Raw genomic sequence first — 18,529 nt, forward strand, 5'->3', positions numbered from 1 at the left:
AACTTTTTCCAGAGTTGTATATACAGAGTGGAGCAACACTGAACAATATACATTTAGAAGGCTGCATGTGTTGTTAATGTGGTTTACTGTTGCCACAAGTACCAAACAACCCTGTATAAAACACAAATTCAAAATAAATTACAATTGCAGATAAAGATGCACGTATGATTAAAAATGGAACTATATTACATATGTTAACCTAACTGAAATCTAGTCAGTAGATCACCATGTTAACTCCTATCCTAGAGAAACAGTGCCTCCTGTGCATGACTTTCAGTAAAGCACTTTTTTTTTTATAAAAAGGTTTGTTGGCTCATAAAGAATCACAATTATGTAAAGTTGTATAAAAAAACATCTCTCCTTCCTCATACACACTAACCTGATCCATAGGAGTCCTGGAGTGCAGTTAAACTTGCATTGTACATTCAAGACCCTCAAAACCATGTTGGAATGTTACTTCCATGGTCAAACTTAAAACCTTCACCCGTTTTAATTATTGTCATTCATGAGGTTTGGAAGGGAAGCTCGTTTCAAATATTAGTCGAACGTGAACACTTTTAAGCAAAAATAAACATTTATGAAATCTCTGATACAAAAACTGTGCCCAAATAGATGAAGATGGAAAATTACATGGAGAACATGCTCTGTCAAGGGGGATAATAATCACAGAGGAAAAATAATATTTCAAGGTGTTGAAATAAAGCAATAAACAGAACACCCAAATCCTTTTTTCCCCCCGAAAAAAACAATCAAATGGATGTGTCTGTCCCTCTGGCAATACTTGATGCTTTTGTGACAGCTAACATTCCAAAGCCAAACCCGATGGATCACAGCTACTCTTGAGGGTAAAATAAATTAATAATAAATAGAATAATTATTAAATAGGTGTAGGTGTGTATTTACTGCTCCGATGCCTGTGGGGTGCTAGATGGCTCTGCTGTCTCCTGGCGGACCATGACCTGGCCTGAGGCACTGCTGGGCTTGAGCCGCTGACCAGTCTTGCCACAGAACGTGCCCTGGAACTCCTGAGGAAGCAGGCAGAGTCGGTCACCACTTTAGGAATACCTGTGCATCAGGACACTACAGCAGCACAACATCGCAATATGTCTGTTGGTGAGGTCATAGCCACATAGGGACTATCAACTTAGATCAGGCACTCACCTGTTTGATGGAGTCCCCGTACACCTCTCTGACGTACTTGAGGAAGGCGGTGGTCCATTGCAGGGTGGTGGCTTTGTCCGTCTCGTGGTTACAGAATGGCGCCAGCACATTCAGCTCATCACAGCAGAAGCGGATCCTCCTCCTAGAGTAAAAGGTGTCACTGACAGGAGCTTCTGTTTGTGTCAGTGTGTTTTTCTTTTATGGTTTAGGTATGGTTTGCTGTGCTGTGAAGCACTTTTTGACAAATGTACCATGTAAAAGTGTGAATGCTAATGAGCAAAAGTAATAACATGTGCCCAAGAGAGTAAAACGAGCAACAGTTTGTGTGTCTGAGTATAAGTGTGATGGGTTCGGATTTCTAAAAAGGTTGAATATTATGAATCATTAGTTATGCTAGAGACATGAGGGGTGCCATAGTCGAGGGTCTAACCCAGGAGTTAATGGTTATTTGTAGGAGGAAGGGTTATGGTGGGTGCAATTAAGCTTAGAATGTGATGAGTGCAGGGGAAACAATCGCATGTGGCAGTACTGATAAAGGGAGAGAGCTGTGGATAAGGGGGCGAGGTCAGGTAAGATTAAGGGAAGAGGAAACGTTTATTGCCCGTATCACTGTATCTTTATTGCTAGGCAGGAAACTATGTTTAGCGAGAAGGAGGAGACTCCACCCAAAGTGGGGTACATATACCACCACTATTGTAAACATGTTTTTTGTCGATTCAGCTGTTCGATCCTTTGGGAAGAATAAACCTGGTCTAAGCTTTCATAGTGTCCGTCAAGTTCTTACTCTGATAATTAAAACCTAACAAGTGTAAGCACAAGTGTGGGTCTGATTACCTGCGATCCCGCTCCTTGCTGTTGTGTCTCTCTCTGCGCTGGCTACTTTCCACTGGCGGCCCTCCTCTCTTTTTTGCGCCTGCTCCTCCAGTTGCTCTTCCCTCCACTGAGTCTGTGACAACGCCAGAGGTCTTGACAGCACATGTTCCACGGGTCCTACCGCGTTTAGCAGGCTTCGCCACAGCATCATCTGAAAGAGATAAAGAGGGTGTTAAGACTTACAACAACAACAAAAAGAGTTGGATGTTATGTTCAGCAATACTACAGTACATGACATAGCCATGAGAAGCATGCAGAATTTGGAAAAGAAACAAATAAGACAAACTAAGCTGGAGAAAGACTGAACATTAAGTTTTGTTATGAGTGCCCTCCAAATCAAGCTGAACAGTGAACATACATACCTTCCACCTTCACCCAAACTTTCTCCTCTGTTGGGTTGGGGCTGTTGACGCATGGAACTTTGTCAGGCATCTTGTCTTGCCGATAGCTGAATGTGAAGTTCTTTGGAATGATCAACCCTTGATGCTTATTGGGGTCAAGCATATGAGGGACATTCCCATATCCCTAAGAATAGAAGACTTGTCAAAACATAGCACTGAATCCCTTCCTTGTAACAATATAAAACAATTACATTTTTATGAATTAGTAACATCAGTAGTATGTTGCTCATACTTGACGGGCGCCAGCGATGGGGTTGAACATGCTACCATATGGGTATGACAGCTCAATAGGATTGCCCCGATCTGACCTCACCCACTTCTGTGGTTGTGGATGCATTGCTGCTTCTTGCGCCTCATTAGATTGATGAAGCATTGTCAAAAAACTGTAAAAGAAAGACAAATGTTGAGTAACTCAGTACTTCTTTGACAATGTGTTTTTAGTACTGTAGTAGAGAATTTACAGCTGTAAACAAAGTCTGGCTAGTATAGGCCTACATTATCGTCACTCAAAATGTAGGGATAAAACGTACTTGCTAAGAGCTGCTGATTGCACGTCCTGTTGTCTGGAGATGTCACAGGGGGCGCAGTTGAACCTCTTCTCCAAGCGAACTCGGGCGGGTGGGTTGGGCCTGGACAATAGCTGTGTGCTACCGTTGTTGTATGCTTCCAAGCCACGTTCTTGGGTCGCATCCACTGCACTCCTGACTTTAGCCAAAACGGAGCCGGGGACTTCACCGCAAGTGGTGGGGGTCCGTTCTCCAGGTATAACGTTCCCGTCACTGACCAATACCATTTTAATTTCCTTGATGTCAACCTGTCCACCCTGGTTCAAGCTGCCGAGAATGTACTGCTGCTCATCAGTTGAAGTTGACATAGCATCAGGTGGAGTGTTCGGGGGAGACTTGGCTGGGTATTCTGCTTCGCAGTTTGTAGGTTGGGGTGCAGAGTTTTCCACGGTGAATACGGTAGTGTTGAACCGGGCATCTCCAGATCCCTCTGGACCAGCCGCTTGTGCCTCCATGTGTGACTGGATTATGTGCTGAAGGTGGGTGTACTCCACTTCTGTCATCTCCATCAGGTTGAGCTCAGTGCCTAAAATCTGGCTTTGATCATTTGGAACACACCCGTTTTGGCTCATGATCACCTCGACAGAATCTGGGTTGTACTGCCCCAATGCAGGTGACACATGAATGGTTTTACAAGCAGGTGACACATTAATGGTTTTACATGCCACGGACATCGACATCCTGTTGAGAGAAACATATGCTTAATGTCAGCTTAGAACAAGAACACTAGTTTCATGTTCCACATATCTATGTATCTGTCTGTTACCGAGGTCTATAACGTTAGCTAAATCAATGGGCTGATCTCTGGCTAACTAGCAAGATACTTTTCCCGCTCTTATCGATCAATTCAGCTCACGCGTCTCAATCTAAACTGCGCTAACGTTACAATCCAGCTACTCTATGTCAGCTCACTCCACACGGCAGGTAGCTTAGTGGTTAGAGCGTTGGGCCAGAAACCGAAAGGTTGCTAGATCGAATCCCCGAGCTGGCAAGGTAAAAATCTGTTGAACAAGGCAATTAACCCACTGTTCCTAGACCGTCATTGTAAATAATTATTTGTTCTTAACCGACTTGCCTAGTTAAATAAAAATACAGCTAACGAGCTACACTTATTCTTACTGAAATGTGGAATACAGCTAGCTATCCAACTAAATAGCTATTTGAAATTGTACTATTTAGTCAACTTAAGAGTAAACGTACAAATATGCGGTAATGTTAGCTAGCTAATGTTAGCTAGTTAAAGTTAGTTACTGTAGCCAGAAACTTTTCCATCATTCACTGACTGAAAAGTCAACACCCTTACAATTGTCTCAATTAAACATTTGATAACTACCTGAATAGATGGATATATTTGTATTTAAAATAGTCTTCAATTATAAGTTCATTAAATTATCAAAATCGTCGTCTTAAAACGGGCTCGTGTTTAGAATTTTACCAACCGACTTTGACAGACAGACCAGAGAACGAACGTGATTAGAAAATAACTTGGGTGGCAACTGACGTCAGGCATTTTCATTGGCCCAAAAACAGAGTCTCTGCTGTCAGTGTCCATGAAAGTAGTTCTAAAATATTTTTGGGAGATTTGGTAACTTGCTTGACTGCTCCCATCGTCAATTGCTAGTAAATCAAACATTCAACGATGTTAATTATACTGAACGAAAATAAGTGGCGCAGCAGTCTAATAAGGCACTGCATCTCAGTGGTAGAGGCTTCACTACAGACCCTGGTTTGATTCCAGGCTATATCACAACCGGCCGTGATTGGGAGTCCCACAGGGCGGCACACAATTGGTCCAGAGTCATCCGGTTTAGGGTTTGGTTTGTTCTTAACTGACTTGCCTAATTAAATAAATGTTAAATTAAAAAATTAAGCTAAATGTGTTGGTCCCATGTTTCATGAGCTGAAATAAAAGATCCCAGAAATGTACAGACTCACAAAAAGCTTATTTATCAAAAAGAAATTGCACAAATATGTTTACATCCCTGTTAGTGAGCATTTATCCTTTCCCAAGATAATCAATCCACCTGACAGGTGTGGCATAATCAAGTAGCTGATTAAACAGCATGATCACTACATAGGTGCACCTTGTGCTGGGGACAATAAAAGGCCATTCTAAAATGTGCAGTTTTGTCATACAACCCAATGCCAGAGATGTCTCATGTTTTGAGGGAACGTGCAATTGACATGCTGACTGCAGGAATGTACACCAGAGCTGTTGCCAGATAATTGAATTTCTCTACCATAAGCCGCATCCAACTTAGTTTTTGAAAATATAGCTGTACGTCCAACCGGCCTCACAACCACAGACCACATGTAACCACGCCAGCCCAGGGCCTCCACATCAGGCTTCTTCACCTGCGGGATGGTCTGTGACCAGCCACCCGGACAGCTGATGAAACTGGGTTTGCACAACCAAAGAATTTCTGCACAAACTCTCAGAAACAGTCTCAGGGAAGCTAATCTGCATGCTCGTCGTCCTCACCAGGGTCTTGACCTGTCTGCATTCGGCGTCGTAACCGACTTCAGTGGGAAAATGCTCACCTTCGATGGCCACTAGCATGCTAGAGAAGTGTGGTTTCAACTGTACCGGGCAGATGGCAGACAGCGTGTATGGGGTTGTGTGGGCGACCGATTTGCTGATGTTGTGAACAGAGTGCCCCATGGTGGTGGCGGAATTGGGTTATGTTATGGGCAGGCATAAGCTATGGACACCGAACACAAATGCATTTTATCGATGGCAATTTGAATGCACAGAGATACCGTGACGAGATCCTGAGGCCCATTGTCGTGCCATTCATCTGCCACCATCACCTCATGTTTCAGCATGATAATGCATAGCCCCATGTCGCAAGGCTCTGTACACAATTCCTGGAAGCTGAAAATGTCACATATCTGTATTTCCAGTCATGTGAAATCCATAGATTAGGGCCTAATGAATTTATTTAAATTGACTGATTTCCTTATATGAACTGTAATTCAGTAAAATCTTAGAAATTGTTGCATGTTAAATGTATATTTTTGTTCAGTGTATTTGCTTATGTGACAATTACCTCTAGTGCTAAATAATTCAGCTTTCCAATCCACCTGTTCAACCTAACGTAGTTCTAGCTGTGGTTCAACCAGTCACCAGGCCTTTWAACCGGTCAAGACTAGATGGTATACAGCTACGGACAGAATTTACTTTTCATGGCAGGTTAGGAGAACTTACGCAGCAGGTTAGGATAATTAACGTAGTAGGTTAGGAGAATTTGGTTATGGTTAGGAAAATGGTTTGGGGTAGGGTTGGTTAAAATCCTACAATTCTCCCCAAATGACAAAAAAAATAAAAAATAAGCAGTTCCGTCCGTATGTGTATACCATCTAGCCATATCTATTTGCCATCTAAACTCCATCTTTCGACATAGAGCTCGACAGCTTGTAGTCACAGATATAACAATGAGAACATCTATGTTGTAGTCCTAAAACCCAGAAATTTGTTACCTCTGGTTCAGCCATTCCGTTCAAAATAACTGGGAACTCAGAAAAATTCGAACAAATCATGACGTCAGTGAATCTTCAGGTCAGAAGTCGGAGTTCTAGAAAGAGGCCCGAGTACCCGGGTTGGAATTTCAAGTTGGATGACCGTTTAATCGTTTTCCCCCCCAGTCGGAGCTCGTTTTTTTCCCTAAGTCACCTTGTCCGAGAAGTCACCTTGTCCGAGAAAGTTACATGGTTATCAAAACGTCATGCCAGTGTAAGCCTWCACAAAACACAGCCCTTATTTTAAGTGTTTCTGAAATTCCCTATGGGAAAAATGAATGGTGGAAAATCTATTGGAACCATTTCCCTGTTTGACTGCTCTATGGGGAAAATTATTAGGGAAAGAATAGGGTGGAACCATGGCGGAGTTAGTGCGTTACGTCTGACAAAAAGACGGCATTACTATTTCACTCTACGCTTTTAACCAATAGAGAGCAATAGTAATGACATCTTTTTGTAGGCACTTAACTCCGCCATTGCTCGTTAGCCAAAGCCTATGGAGAAATTACTTTTTTTGTTTTTGTGATTTTTGGATTAAAGGCAAAAGTAAGGTCTGTGGTAAATTAGTTACCTCTGGTTCATTCAGCCATTCCTATGAGGGAAATTAATGGAGAATTAGAACGGAGTTTTGGGATAAATGCTGAAAACATGGTTCACACAGGCGTAGGAGATCTTATACGTTTTGTTCTATGAGAATCTTCATCAGCTAACAATGAATTTTGAAGCATTTATGCAATCATAAAAAGCATATAAAGGCTTCATAATTCATAAAGGTCATGTTAACTGACTGATATTATCCCATAGAACAAAACGCAAAAGATCTACGAACCTTGTTTTCAGCGTTTATCCCAAAACTCCATTCTATTTCTCCATTAATTTCCCCCATAGGAATGGCTGAACGAACAAGAGGTAACTCTTTTAGGACGACAAGCTGGCGAGCTCTGTGACTGTATACTTTTAACACGTGCAGTAGGCCTGTTGGTTGGGCAGATACATGGACCCTATATGGATCTGAGTGTTTTCTCAGGGACTGATACATGTACAGTGCCTTCAGAAATAATTCAGACCCCTTGACCTTTTCCACAGTTTGTTATGTTACAGCCTTTTTCTAAAATTGATACGTTTTTCCTTCCTCATAAATCTACACACAATACCCCATAATGACAAAGTAAAAACAGGTTAAGACATTTTTGCTAATGAATTAAAAACAGAAATAGCACATTTACACAAGTATTCAGACCCTTTACTCAGTACTGTGTTGAAGCACCTTTGGCAGTGATTATAGCATTGCATCTTCTTGGGTATGATGCTACAAGCTTGGCACATCTGTACTTGAGGAGTTTCTCCCTCTGCAGATCCTCAAGCTCTGTCATGTTGGATGGGGAGCGTTGCTACACAGCTATTTTCAGGTCTCTCTAGAGATGTTCGATCGGGTCTAAGTCCAGGCTCTGGCTGGGCCACTCAAGGACATTCAGAGACTTGTCCCAAAGACCCTCCTGCGTTGTCTTGGCTGTGTGCTTAGGGTTGTTGTCCTGTTGGGAGGTGAACCTTCACCCCAGTCTGAGGTCCTGAGTGCTCTGGAGCAGGTTTTCATCAAGGATCTCTGTACTTTGTTCCATTAATCTTTGCCTCAATCCTGACTAGTCTTCCAGACCCGTCTTCCAGGTTTCTTCCAGACGTAACGCTTGGCCATTAGGCCAAAGAGTTAAATCTTGGTTTCATCAGACCAGAGAATATTGTTTCTCATGGTCTGAGAGTCTTTAAGTACATTTCTGGCAAACTCCAAGCGGGCTGTCATGTGCCTTTTACTGAGGAGTGGCTTCCATCTGGCCACTCTACCATAAAGACCTGATTAGTGGAGTGCTGCAGAGATGGTTGTCCTTCTGGAAGGTTCTCCCATCTCCACAGAGGAACACTAGAGCTCTGTCTGAGCTCTGAGGGATCGGGTTCTTGATCACCTCCCTGACTAAGGCCCTTCTCTCCCAATTGCTCAGTTTGGCCAGGCGGCCAGCTCTAGGAAGAGTCTTGGTGGTTTCAAACTTCTTCCATTTAATAATGGAGGCCACTGTGTTCTTGGGGACCTTCAATGCTGCAGAATTTTTTGGTACCCTTCCCCAGATCTGTGCCTAGACACAATCCTGTCTCGGAGCTCGACAGACAATTCCTTCAGCATCATGGCTTGGTTTTTTCTGACATGCACTGTCAACTGTGGGACCTTATATAGACAGGTGTGTGTCTTTCCAAATCATGTCCAATCAATTGAATTTACCACAGGTGGACTCTAATCAAGTTGTAGAAACATCTCAAGGATGATCAATGGAAACAGGATGCACCTGAGCTCAATTTCAAGGCTCATGTGTCTGAATACTTATGTAAATAAGGTATCTGTTTTTTCTTTTTAATACATTTGCCAAAATTTCTGCCAAAACTTTTTCCGCTTTGTCATTATGGGGTATTGTGTGTAGATTGCTGAGGATTATTTTTTAAATCCATTTTAGAATATGGCTGTAACGTAACAAAATGTGGAAAAAGTCAAGGGGTCTGAATACTTTCCGAAGGCACTGTATGTAGCAGCAGATGATAGCCATGTAGTCGTGGGCTATACTCGGCCTTGTTTCAGGGTAGTAGGTTGGTGGTTGAAGATATCCCTCTAGTGATGTGGGGGCTGTGCTTTGGCAAAGTGGGTGGGGTTATATCCTGCCTGTTTGGCCCTGTCCGGTGGTATCGTCGGACAGGGCCTCAGTGTCTCCCGACCCCTCCTGTCTCAGCCTCCAGTATTTATATTGCAATAGTTTGTGTCAGGGGGCCAGGGTCAGTCTGTTTTATCTAGGGTATTTCTCCTGTCTTATCCTGTGTCCTGTGTGAATTTAAGCATGCTCCCTCTAATTCTCTCTTTCTCGTCCTTCTTTCTCTCTCAGGACCTGAGCCCTAGGACCATGCCTCAGGACTACCTGGCTTGATGACTCCTTTGTGATGACCACTGTGATTATTATTATTTGACCCTGCTGGTTATCTATGAACGTTTGAACATCTTGGCCATGTTCTGTCATAATCTCCACCGGGCACAGTCAGAAGAGGACTGGCCACCCCTCAGAGCCTGGTTCCTCTCTAGGTTTCTTCCTAGGTTCTGGCCTTTCTAGGGAGTGTTTCGCAGCCACCGTGCTTCTACATCTGCATTTCTTGCCGTTTGGGGTTTTAGGCTAGGTTTCTCTACAGCACTTTGTGACATCGGCTGATGTAAAAAGGGCTTTATAAATATACATTTGATTGATTGATTAGTTTACCGTAGTTATTGGGGTCCATGTATGTGTAATTTCATGTCATTTTTAAATGGGGCGCAAAGACCCCCAAAGCATCAACTACAGGAGCAAGAGTTGGAATTAAACTACAGCACAGAGCTGAGTAGATAAACTCATAACTGAGAAAGTGCTTTCACTGTGGGCCTGAGTTTAGGTTAATAATGCCCCAAGGCTTGACCAAAGATAATATGGCAGGACCTTTTGATTATGCATAGGCCACACAATAATTCTAATATTCAATCAATTTGCATTGCAAGCAGAACTCAAACATATGCATACTTAAATTATTAGGCAAAATGTCTATCAGACAAAGCTGATAATTGATTGTGGTTCAAATTAAATGCAAGTATGATCATTCCTTTACTGTTTTTATTGGCCTCGGTTCAACAAATTAAAACAGAGTAAAAAAAAAAAAAGTTTATTCTAAAACATAATTATCATGAGATGATCCAACATGAAGGCTTTTTCTAACCAGTGAATAGATGACAGCAGTATGGCTCAATAGGTTTGGACTTATAAAAAAAAAAAAATCCATAAACACAATGTACATATCTATTATGTTTGACATGACATGAGTTTTAATCTGGAAATTCTGAAAAGCACATAATTTGTACAATTTTAAAACTAAATTGAATGAAACAAGGTACGTTCAGTCATGACATTCAAAAAGTTAAGGGTGTTTAATAATGTAGTGAAAACGACTACGTAGTACATTATGAACTGAACCAATTTCAAACTTAGTCCATGCATTTCTGTGAACAGTAGTCTCCAGTCAAACAGGCCCTTTGCTCTCCTGGGGCGTGTCTACCTGGGGCGTGTCTACCTGGGGCGTGTCTACCTGCGGCGTTTCTGTTAATTCAACCGTTTTACCCTTTCCCTCCATTTGTTCTTCTTTCTTTCCACTTCCATCCTTTAAAATGTCTCGGTCATTGTCTTTTGAGAGTGAACGGTTGTGCAGACTAACACCTCCTCTGTTTGCCTCTCCTTCTCTGCTTGTGGCTCTGCCAATGTCTCTGTCCTTTTCTATGGGTGTCTTTTGCTTTTCATCTACCTCCTCTCTGGGCCTGTCTACTTCACTCCCTCTAACCCTTTCTCTCTCCCTACTCACAAGCCTACCTGTCCCCCTGTCCCACTGTCTTCCATGACTGCCACCCCGCTCTCTCCCATTGTCCTCAGGCAACTGCCTCTCCTGGGACAAGCAGGGCGCTGTGCCGTGGAAGTTAACCCTGTCTCGGGGGTTAACACCACGGCCACGTTCTTCAGAGTTGTTTTCTCTGTCTCCATAGTTTCTCATTTCACAGTCTTCTATGGGTAGGCTTGTTCTCCTCGTATCAGGCGACTGACTGTTCCGCCAATGGTCTTCTCTAAAAGCATCCGGGCTGTTGTTCGGCAAACTCATGAGACCCTCCGGGGGAGTGGGGAGTAAACCTCCTTTAGGCCTCAACGGTCTTACCACTAGCCGTGGACCGTCAAACCGTGGCTGCCCCCCATTGTCTGGGAAATACCCTCGAGATGAGCCTCTGGGCTGGTTGAACCTCGAGGGACGAGGACCCCTGGGGCCATGGAAACCAGGACTTTGTACTCCCCTTGATCCTCCAAAATGATTTGTTGTTGTTGTGAAGTGATCTCCTCTTATATCTGGACTTCTCATGTCTGGATCTTGGGCTCGCATTTCTTGACCCATGTCTAACCCTGGACCCTTCGTGTCAGGCCCTGTATCTCTCATGTTTGGCCCTCTCCTTTCACCCCTCATGTCTGGCCCTGACCATCTCCCATCACCCCTTGAGTCTGGCCCTGGCCATCTCCCATCACCCCTTGTGTCTGGCCCTGGACCTCTCATATCTGGCCCTGTACTCTCATCCCACATGTCTGGTCCTGCACCGCTCATGTCTGGCCCTGACCATCTCCTATCACCCCTCATATCTGGCCCTCTCATGTCTGACCCCGGCCCTCTCCTATCACCCCTCTTGTCTGGCCCTGGACCTCTCATATCTGGCCCTCTACCCTCATCCCACATGTCTGGTCCTGCACCGCTCATGTCCGGCCCTGGACCCCTCATGTTTGGTGAAGACCCTCTCCTATCATCCCACATGTCTGGCCCTCTTCTATCACCCCTCATATCTGGCCCTGGCCCTCTCCTATCACCCCTCTTCTCTGGCCCTAAACCCTGCCCTCTGATGTCGGGCTCTTGCTCTCTCGTGTCTGGTCCTGGACCCCTCATGTCTGTCCCTGGCGCTCTCCTATCACCCCTTGTTTCAGGCCCTGGAACTTCCATTTCTGGCGCTGACCCTCTCCTAACCACCCTCTTGTCTGGCCCTGGATCTCTCATGTTTGGCCCTCTCCTATCACTCCTTGTATCTGGCCATAGACCTGGCCCTCTGATGTCTGGCTCTTGATCTCTCGTGTCTGGTCCCGGACCCCAAATGTCTGGCTCTGGCCCTCTCCTATCACCCCTTGTGTCTGGCCCTGGCCCTCTCATGTCTGGCTCTAGACCCCTCAAGTCTGGCCCTCTCTTATCACCCCTTTTGTCTGGCCCTAGACCTGGCTCTCTGATGTCTGGCTCTTGATCTCTTGTGTCTGGTCCTGGACCCCTCATGTCTTGACCTGGCCCTCTCCTATCACTCCTTGTGTCTGGCCCTGACCTTCTCATGTCTGGCCCTAGACCCCTCAAGTCTTTCCCTGGCCCTCTCCTATCACCCCTTGTTTCGGGCCATGTCCCTCTCATGTCTGGACCCGTCCCTCTCCTTTATCAACCCTTGTGTCTGGCCCTAGACCTGGCTCTCTGATGTCTGGCTCTTGATCTCTCATGTCTGGTCCTGGACCCCTCATCTCTGACCCTGGCCCTCTCCTATCACCCCTTGTGTCTGGCCCTGGCCGTCTCATGCCTGGCCCTAGACCCCTCATATCTGGCCCTGGCCCTCTCCGATTACCCCTCATGTCTAGCCCTGGCCCTCTCCTATCACCCTTTGTCTGGCCCTAGACCTGGTCCTTTGATATCTGACTCTGGACCCCTCATGCCTGGCCCTGGTCCTCTCCTATCAACCCTCATGTCTGGCCCTGGCCCTCTCCTATCACCCCACATGTCTGCCCTGGACCCCGCATGTCTGGCCCTGGCCCTCTCCTATAACCCCTTGTGTCTGGCCCTAGACCTGGCCCTCTGATGTCTGGCTCTGGAGTTCTCATGTCTGGCTCTGGAGTTCTCATGTCTGGCCCTGGACCCTGCATGTCTGACCCTGGATCTCTCATGTCTGGCCCTGGACCCTGCATGTCTGGCCCTGGATCTCTCATGTCTGACCCTGGACCCTGCATGTCTGGCCCTGGACCCTGCATGTCTGGCCCTGGATCTCTCATGTCTGGCCCTGGATCTCTTTTATCACCCCTCATATCTGTCCTTGGACCTCTGATGTCTGGCCCTCTCCTATCACCCCTTGTGTCTGGCCCTCTGATGTCTGGCCCTGGCCATCTCCTGTCATCCCTTGTGTCTCGCCCTAGACCTGGATCTCTCATGTCTGGCCTTCTCCTTTCACCCCTTGTGTCTGGCCCTGGATCTCTCATGTCTGGCCCTCTCCTATCACCACTCATGTTTGACCCTTGCCCTCTCCTATCCACCCTCATGTCTGGCCCTGGACCTCCCCTATCACCCCTCACGTCTGGCCCTGGACCCCTCATATCTGGCCCTAGAACCCTCATGTCTGGCCCTGGACCTCCCCTATCACCCCTCACGTCTGGCCCTGGACCCCTCATATCTGGCCTAGAACCCTCATGTCTGGCCCTGGACCTCCCTATCACCCCTCACGTCTGGCCCTGGACCCCTCATGTCTGGCCCTGGACCTCTCCTATCACCCTTGTGTCTGGCCCTGGACCCCTCATGTCTAGCCCTGGACCTCTCCTATGACCCCTTGTGTCTGGCCCTCTGATGTCTGGCCCTGGGATTTTCTCATGTCTGGCCCTGGACCTCCCCTATCACACCTCATGTCTGGCCCTGGACCTCTCATGTCTGGCCCTGGACCTCTCCTATCACCCCTTGTGTCTAGCCCTGGATCTCTCATGTCTGGCCCTCTCCCATCACCCCTCATGTCTGGCCCTGGACCTCTTCCATCACCCCTCATGTCTGGCCCTGGACCTCTCCCATCACCCCTCATGTCTGGCCCTGGACCTCTTCCATCACTCCTCATGTCTGGCCCTGGACCTCTCCTTTCACCCCTCATGTCTGTCCCTGGCCCTCTCCCATCACCCCTTGTGTCTGGCACTAGACCTGGCCCTCTGATGTCTGGCCCTGAATCTCTCATGTCTGGCCCTGAATCTCTCATGTCTGGCCCTGAATCTCTCATGTCTGGCCCTGAATCTCTCATGTCTGGCCCTGGCCTTCTATCACCCCTCATGTCTGGCCCTGGTCCCATCATATCTGGCCCTCTCCTTTCATCCCTCATGTCTGGCCCTGGCCCTCTCCTATCACCCCTCATGTCTGGCCCTGGTCCTCTCCTATCACCCCTCATGTCTTGCCCTGGTCCTCTCCTATCACCCCTCATGTCAGGCCCTGGTCCCATCATATCTGGACCTCTGATGTCTGACCCTGGGTTTCTCCTTTCCTCCCCAATATCAGGATCTCTCCTCTCTAAACTGCTGGACCGCTCCCCCTTGTTGTTTGGAGAAGCCATGTGGGGAGGACCTTGTGAGGGTATCTGGGTTTCTATCAGAATTTCTGATGGGCTCTGTATACTGTGCTCCCTTGGTGTTACCAGCGAGGCATGAGCAGGTCTTACCACTCCCTGTCGACCATCGAAACAGAACCGTGGTTGCACCCCTGGGAAGTGCCCTGGATATGAGCCTCTGGGCTGGTTGAACCTCGAAGGACGAGGACCCCTGGGGCGTAAACCAGGACGATGTACTCCCCTTTGATCCTCAAAATGTCCTCTGTGAACAGGTGAGATCATCCTTGGACTGCTGAAATGAGTCGATGTTGGTCTCTGTCCTCCAAAGTTAGCTGTTGGTGTGAAGTGGTCCACTCTCATGTCTGGACTTCTCATATCTGGATCTGGGGCTGGCATTTCAGGAGCTGTCATGTCTGGTCCTGGACCTCTTCCATCATCCCATATGTCTGGCCCTCTCCTATCACCCCTCATGTCRGGCTCTGGCCCTCTCCTATCACCCCTCATGTCGGGCTCTGGCCCTCTCCTATCACCCCTCAAGTCGGGCTCTGGCCCTCTCCTATCACCCCTCATGTCGGGCTCTGGCCCTCTCCTATCACCCCTCATGTCCGGCTCTGGCCCTCTCCTATCACCCCTCATGTCAGGTTCTGGCCCTCTCCTATCCCCCCTCATGTCTGGCCCTGGATCTCGCATGTCTGGCCCTAGACCTCGTATGATTGGCCCTGGACACCCCATCTCTGGCCCTGAACCTTGCATGTCTGGCCCTGGACCCCTTCTATCATCCCATATGTCTGGCCCTCTCCCATCACCCCTCAAGTCTGGCCCTGGACCCCTTCTATCACCCCACATGTCTGGCCCTCTCCCATCACCCCGCATGTCTGGCCCTGGACCCCTTCTAGCATCCCACATGTCTGGCCCTCTCCTATCACCCCTCATGTCTGGCCCTGGACCCCTTCTATCATCCCACATGTCTGGCCCTGGCCACCTCATGTCTGGCCCAGGTTCTATCATATCTGGACTTCTGATGTCTGGGCCTTGGTGTCTTCGTCCCTCCCTCATTTCGGGATCTCTCCTCTCTAAACTGCTGGACCGCTCACCGTGGTTGCTTGGAGAGGCCATGTGGGGAGGACCTTGTGAGGAAAACTGGTTCTCTCTCATAATGTCCGATGGGCTCTGTGCAATGTGTTGCTCCTTTATTTCTGGTTGAATAGGCTCACCTCCATTGTCATGATTCTGGTTGGTGCCTCTTTGTTTTCCGAGCAGCTCTAGAGGTCTTACTACTAGCGGATTATGTGGACCATCAAACCGGGACCGTGGTGGCATCCACCTTGAGGTACGAGGACCCCTGGGGCGGAAACCAGGACAAGGTGCTCCCCGTTGATCCTTAAAATTTCCTCTTGGAACAGATAAGGGGATCCTTGGACTATTAAAATGGGGCGATGGTGATCTCTTTCCTCCAAAGTAAGTTGTTGGTGAGAAGTGGTCCTCTCTCATATCTGGACTTCTCATGTCTGGTTCTGGACCTCTGATATTTGGACTTGGATGCATCATTTGTGGCTCGCTCCTTTCACCCCTTATGTCTGGTTCTGGACCTCTGATATTTGGACTTGGATGCCTCATTTGCGGCCCTCTCCTTTCACCCCTCATGTTTGGCCCGGGTCCCATCATATCAGGCCCTTGGTTTCTCCTTCCCTCCCTAATATCAGGATCTCTCCTCTCTAAACTGCTGGACCGCTCACCCTGGTTATTAGGAGAGGCCATGTGGGGAGGACCTTGTGAGGAAAACTGTTTTTCTCTCATAATGTCTGATGGGCTCTGTACACTGCATTGCTCTAGTAGTTCCAGTTGAGAGGGCCTATCCCTATTGTCTTGAAGCTGGATGTTGGGGCCTTGCTCGTTGTTGGGCCCTTTTGATGGTGATCCCAGCAAGCTTTGAGAAGGTTGTTGATCCGCAGGCTTCTGGGGAGTGGGATTCTCATGGGGCATTTGACGGCCTGTGTCCTCAATCTCTCCCTGTGGTGGACCTCCAGAATCACAACGATCACACAGTGGTTCATCAATGTCCTGTCTTTCAAGAGGGGGCTGAGGTGAGTCATTAGCCTCCATGACCAGTGCTGGAGCTGGACTTGTAGGACCCATGTCTTCAGGAGCCTCTGGGCCCTTTGAGTCATCCCACACTGGAGGAGAAGTCTCCCTTTGACCCTTTGAGAGTCCCCTAGAGCCAGAATCTTGTTTTTGTCTTGGTGAAGATGGGGATCTTCTATGGCTACCAGAGCTGCGTCGAGAAGTACGCTCTTTATGAGGGATATGACGGCCTGGGCGCTCAGAGTGGTGATGACCTCTGTGATATGGTCGGCTCCTCTCACCCCGTCTGTGTCTTTCCCTTCGCCTATCAGAGTGTCCAGGGGACCGGTGGCCAGATCTACGAGGAGGGCTTTCGTGTCGGTCCCTGACTTTACGGTCCCGTCTTTTCGGTGAGTGAGTATCTGGTTGGCTGCTACGCTTACGCCTCCTATCAGGAGTGTCATTGCGCGATGCACCACGACACGAGCTAGACACTGAGGAGTCACGAGACCGCTCAGAACGCCTTGCTGAATCTGATCGAGTTGAGGTTTTCGCCTTTTCTTCTCCATTTGTGTCTTTCAGCTCATCAAAGATAGTGTCATCCTCTGGGTCGTAAGCTACATCAGAGTCCTGGATCTCACCAGCTTCAGGATCTGAATTGTCTGTTGCCTGAATATTTTCCTTTTTAATCTCTTTAACCCGCTTTGGTGATGCATTGGGCATTTCCACATTTCTTGACACTGAAAGAGGTACAGTCTTGGTCTCTCTCTTAATCTCTTGTTTTATTGGTACTTCTGTTTCCTCCGTTTTCAAAATACCTTTTAAAGCTCTTTGATTGACTGAAGGATTTGCCTCAGACTGCTCTCCTTCACTCTGCTGTGTTTGTAAGTGAGACAGCCCAGATTTAGTAGGGGGAGACATCAAGGCATCGGAAACAGAGAAGTGGGCCATGAACATGCCCACTGCCTCTCTCTGCTGACGCAGTGCCTCCTCCTGCTCCTTCAGCTGCCGTTTCTGCTCCTCAATCTGCCTGTTGAGATCCTCAAGCATTCGCTGTTGTTCAGTCAGAGTAGCGGCTGACACAATCACAGCACCAGTAATGGGGTGGCTCAGAGGGGCTGGGGCTGGGGCTGGACTGGGATCTGGGACTGGGTCTTGTACTGGAGCTGGGACTGGGGTAGGAGCTGGAGCTGAAGTTGGAGCTGGGACTTTCGCTACACTGACCCCATCATTGTGCATATCCTCAAAGATAGTCTCATCCTCAGGGTCGTAAGCCACGTCGTCATCATCTGCACACGTGGCCTGAGTGGCAGCATTCGCCTCAAACATTTTATCTATATTAATTGGGGCAACCCTTCCATAGCCCATTGCTGGATCATACTCCTCCTCCGGGTCATATGGTCGATCATATTCATTTTCCTCCTCCTCAATCTCTTTGACTTTGGATTTCTGCCCGTACTGCTGTACTATCGGATCCACCATTGGGGGAGGGAGCAGAGTGGTTGGAAGGGGCACTGCTGCAACTGCTGGGACTGCATGAGAGTCCTTCCCAAACAGTGACTTCAGGATGGTCTGCAGGGGAGTGGTGGATGTGCTAGTGGTGGGGGGTGGGGCAGAAGCAGGGAGAGCAGCTCTAATGGAGGACAGAAGTGATGGAATAGTCAGTGAGCCAGAGGAGGAGGAGTCTGATGGGGATCCAGTGGAAGGAGGGGAACCAGGAGGGGTGGACATGATGGGCATCGCTGGGTCGTAGGGCAGGAATTCCTCCGTCCTAGGGTCAGACCCATACAGCGTAGGGGGTCTCGGGAGGCCACTATCTCTGGAGTCTTTGGATATGTGGATCTTGGCTCTCTTCTCTTCAACCTCTTGTGGCAAGCTTCCCGCACGTTTGGGTTTCTGGCAAATAACCAGTCCCAAAAGAAGATTGGGGCGATTCTTCTCAAAGCCTGTTAAATAAACAGGGCGTAGGGAGATTAGTTTTGAATGTAAAAAAAAAA

The 18,529-nt window shown here is 47.6% G+C and overlaps 2 protein-coding genes across 13 annotated transcripts in view; both read right to left on the reverse strand.

Moving 5' to 3' along the window:
• Nucleotides 1–97: 97 nt before the first annotated feature.
• On the reverse strand, nucleotides 98–3,681 carry LOC111976872 (transcription factor-like 5 protein). The gene is made up of 6 exons (XM_070448169.1): nucleotides 2,966–3,681; nucleotides 2,668–2,818; nucleotides 2,397–2,559; nucleotides 1,996–2,185; nucleotides 1,162–1,303; nucleotides 98–1,025 (listed from the first exon to the last, which is right to left on the reverse strand). The coding sequence occupies exons 1-6, from the start codon at nucleotides 3,679–3,681 to the stop codon at nucleotides 900–902; spliced, it is 1,488 nt and encodes a 495-aa protein (XP_070304270.1). The 3' UTR covers nucleotides 98–899.
• A 6,487-nt stretch (nucleotides 3,682–10,168) lies between these two features.
• Nucleotides 10,169–18,529, reverse strand: part of LOC111976873 (death-inducer obliterator 1) — a 48,802-nt gene continuing 40,441 nt past the window's right edge. For 3 of the 12 annotated variants that reach the window (XM_070447845.1, XM_070447846.1, XM_070447847.1), the window contains exons 16-18: nucleotides 13,775–18,478; nucleotides 12,969–13,367; nucleotides 10,169–12,291 (exon numbers count right to left, since the gene is read on the reverse strand). In XM_070447845.1, coding sequence (XP_070303946.1) covers nucleotides 10,592–12,291; nucleotides 12,969–13,367; nucleotides 13,775–18,478 — 6,803 coding nt within the window. In that variant the 3' untranslated portion in view covers nucleotides 10,169–10,591. The other 9 variants (XM_070447849.1, XM_070447848.1, XR_011481283.1 and 6 more) reach the window with 9 other exon arrangements.

This window comes from Salvelinus sp. IW2-2015, linkage group LG17 (assembly GCF_002910315.2).
Source record: "Salvelinus sp. IW2-2015 linkage group LG17, ASM291031v2, whole genome shotgun sequence".
Lineage (NCBI taxonomy): Eukaryota > Metazoa > Chordata > Actinopteri > Salmoniformes > Salmonidae > Salvelinus > Salvelinus sp. IW2-2015.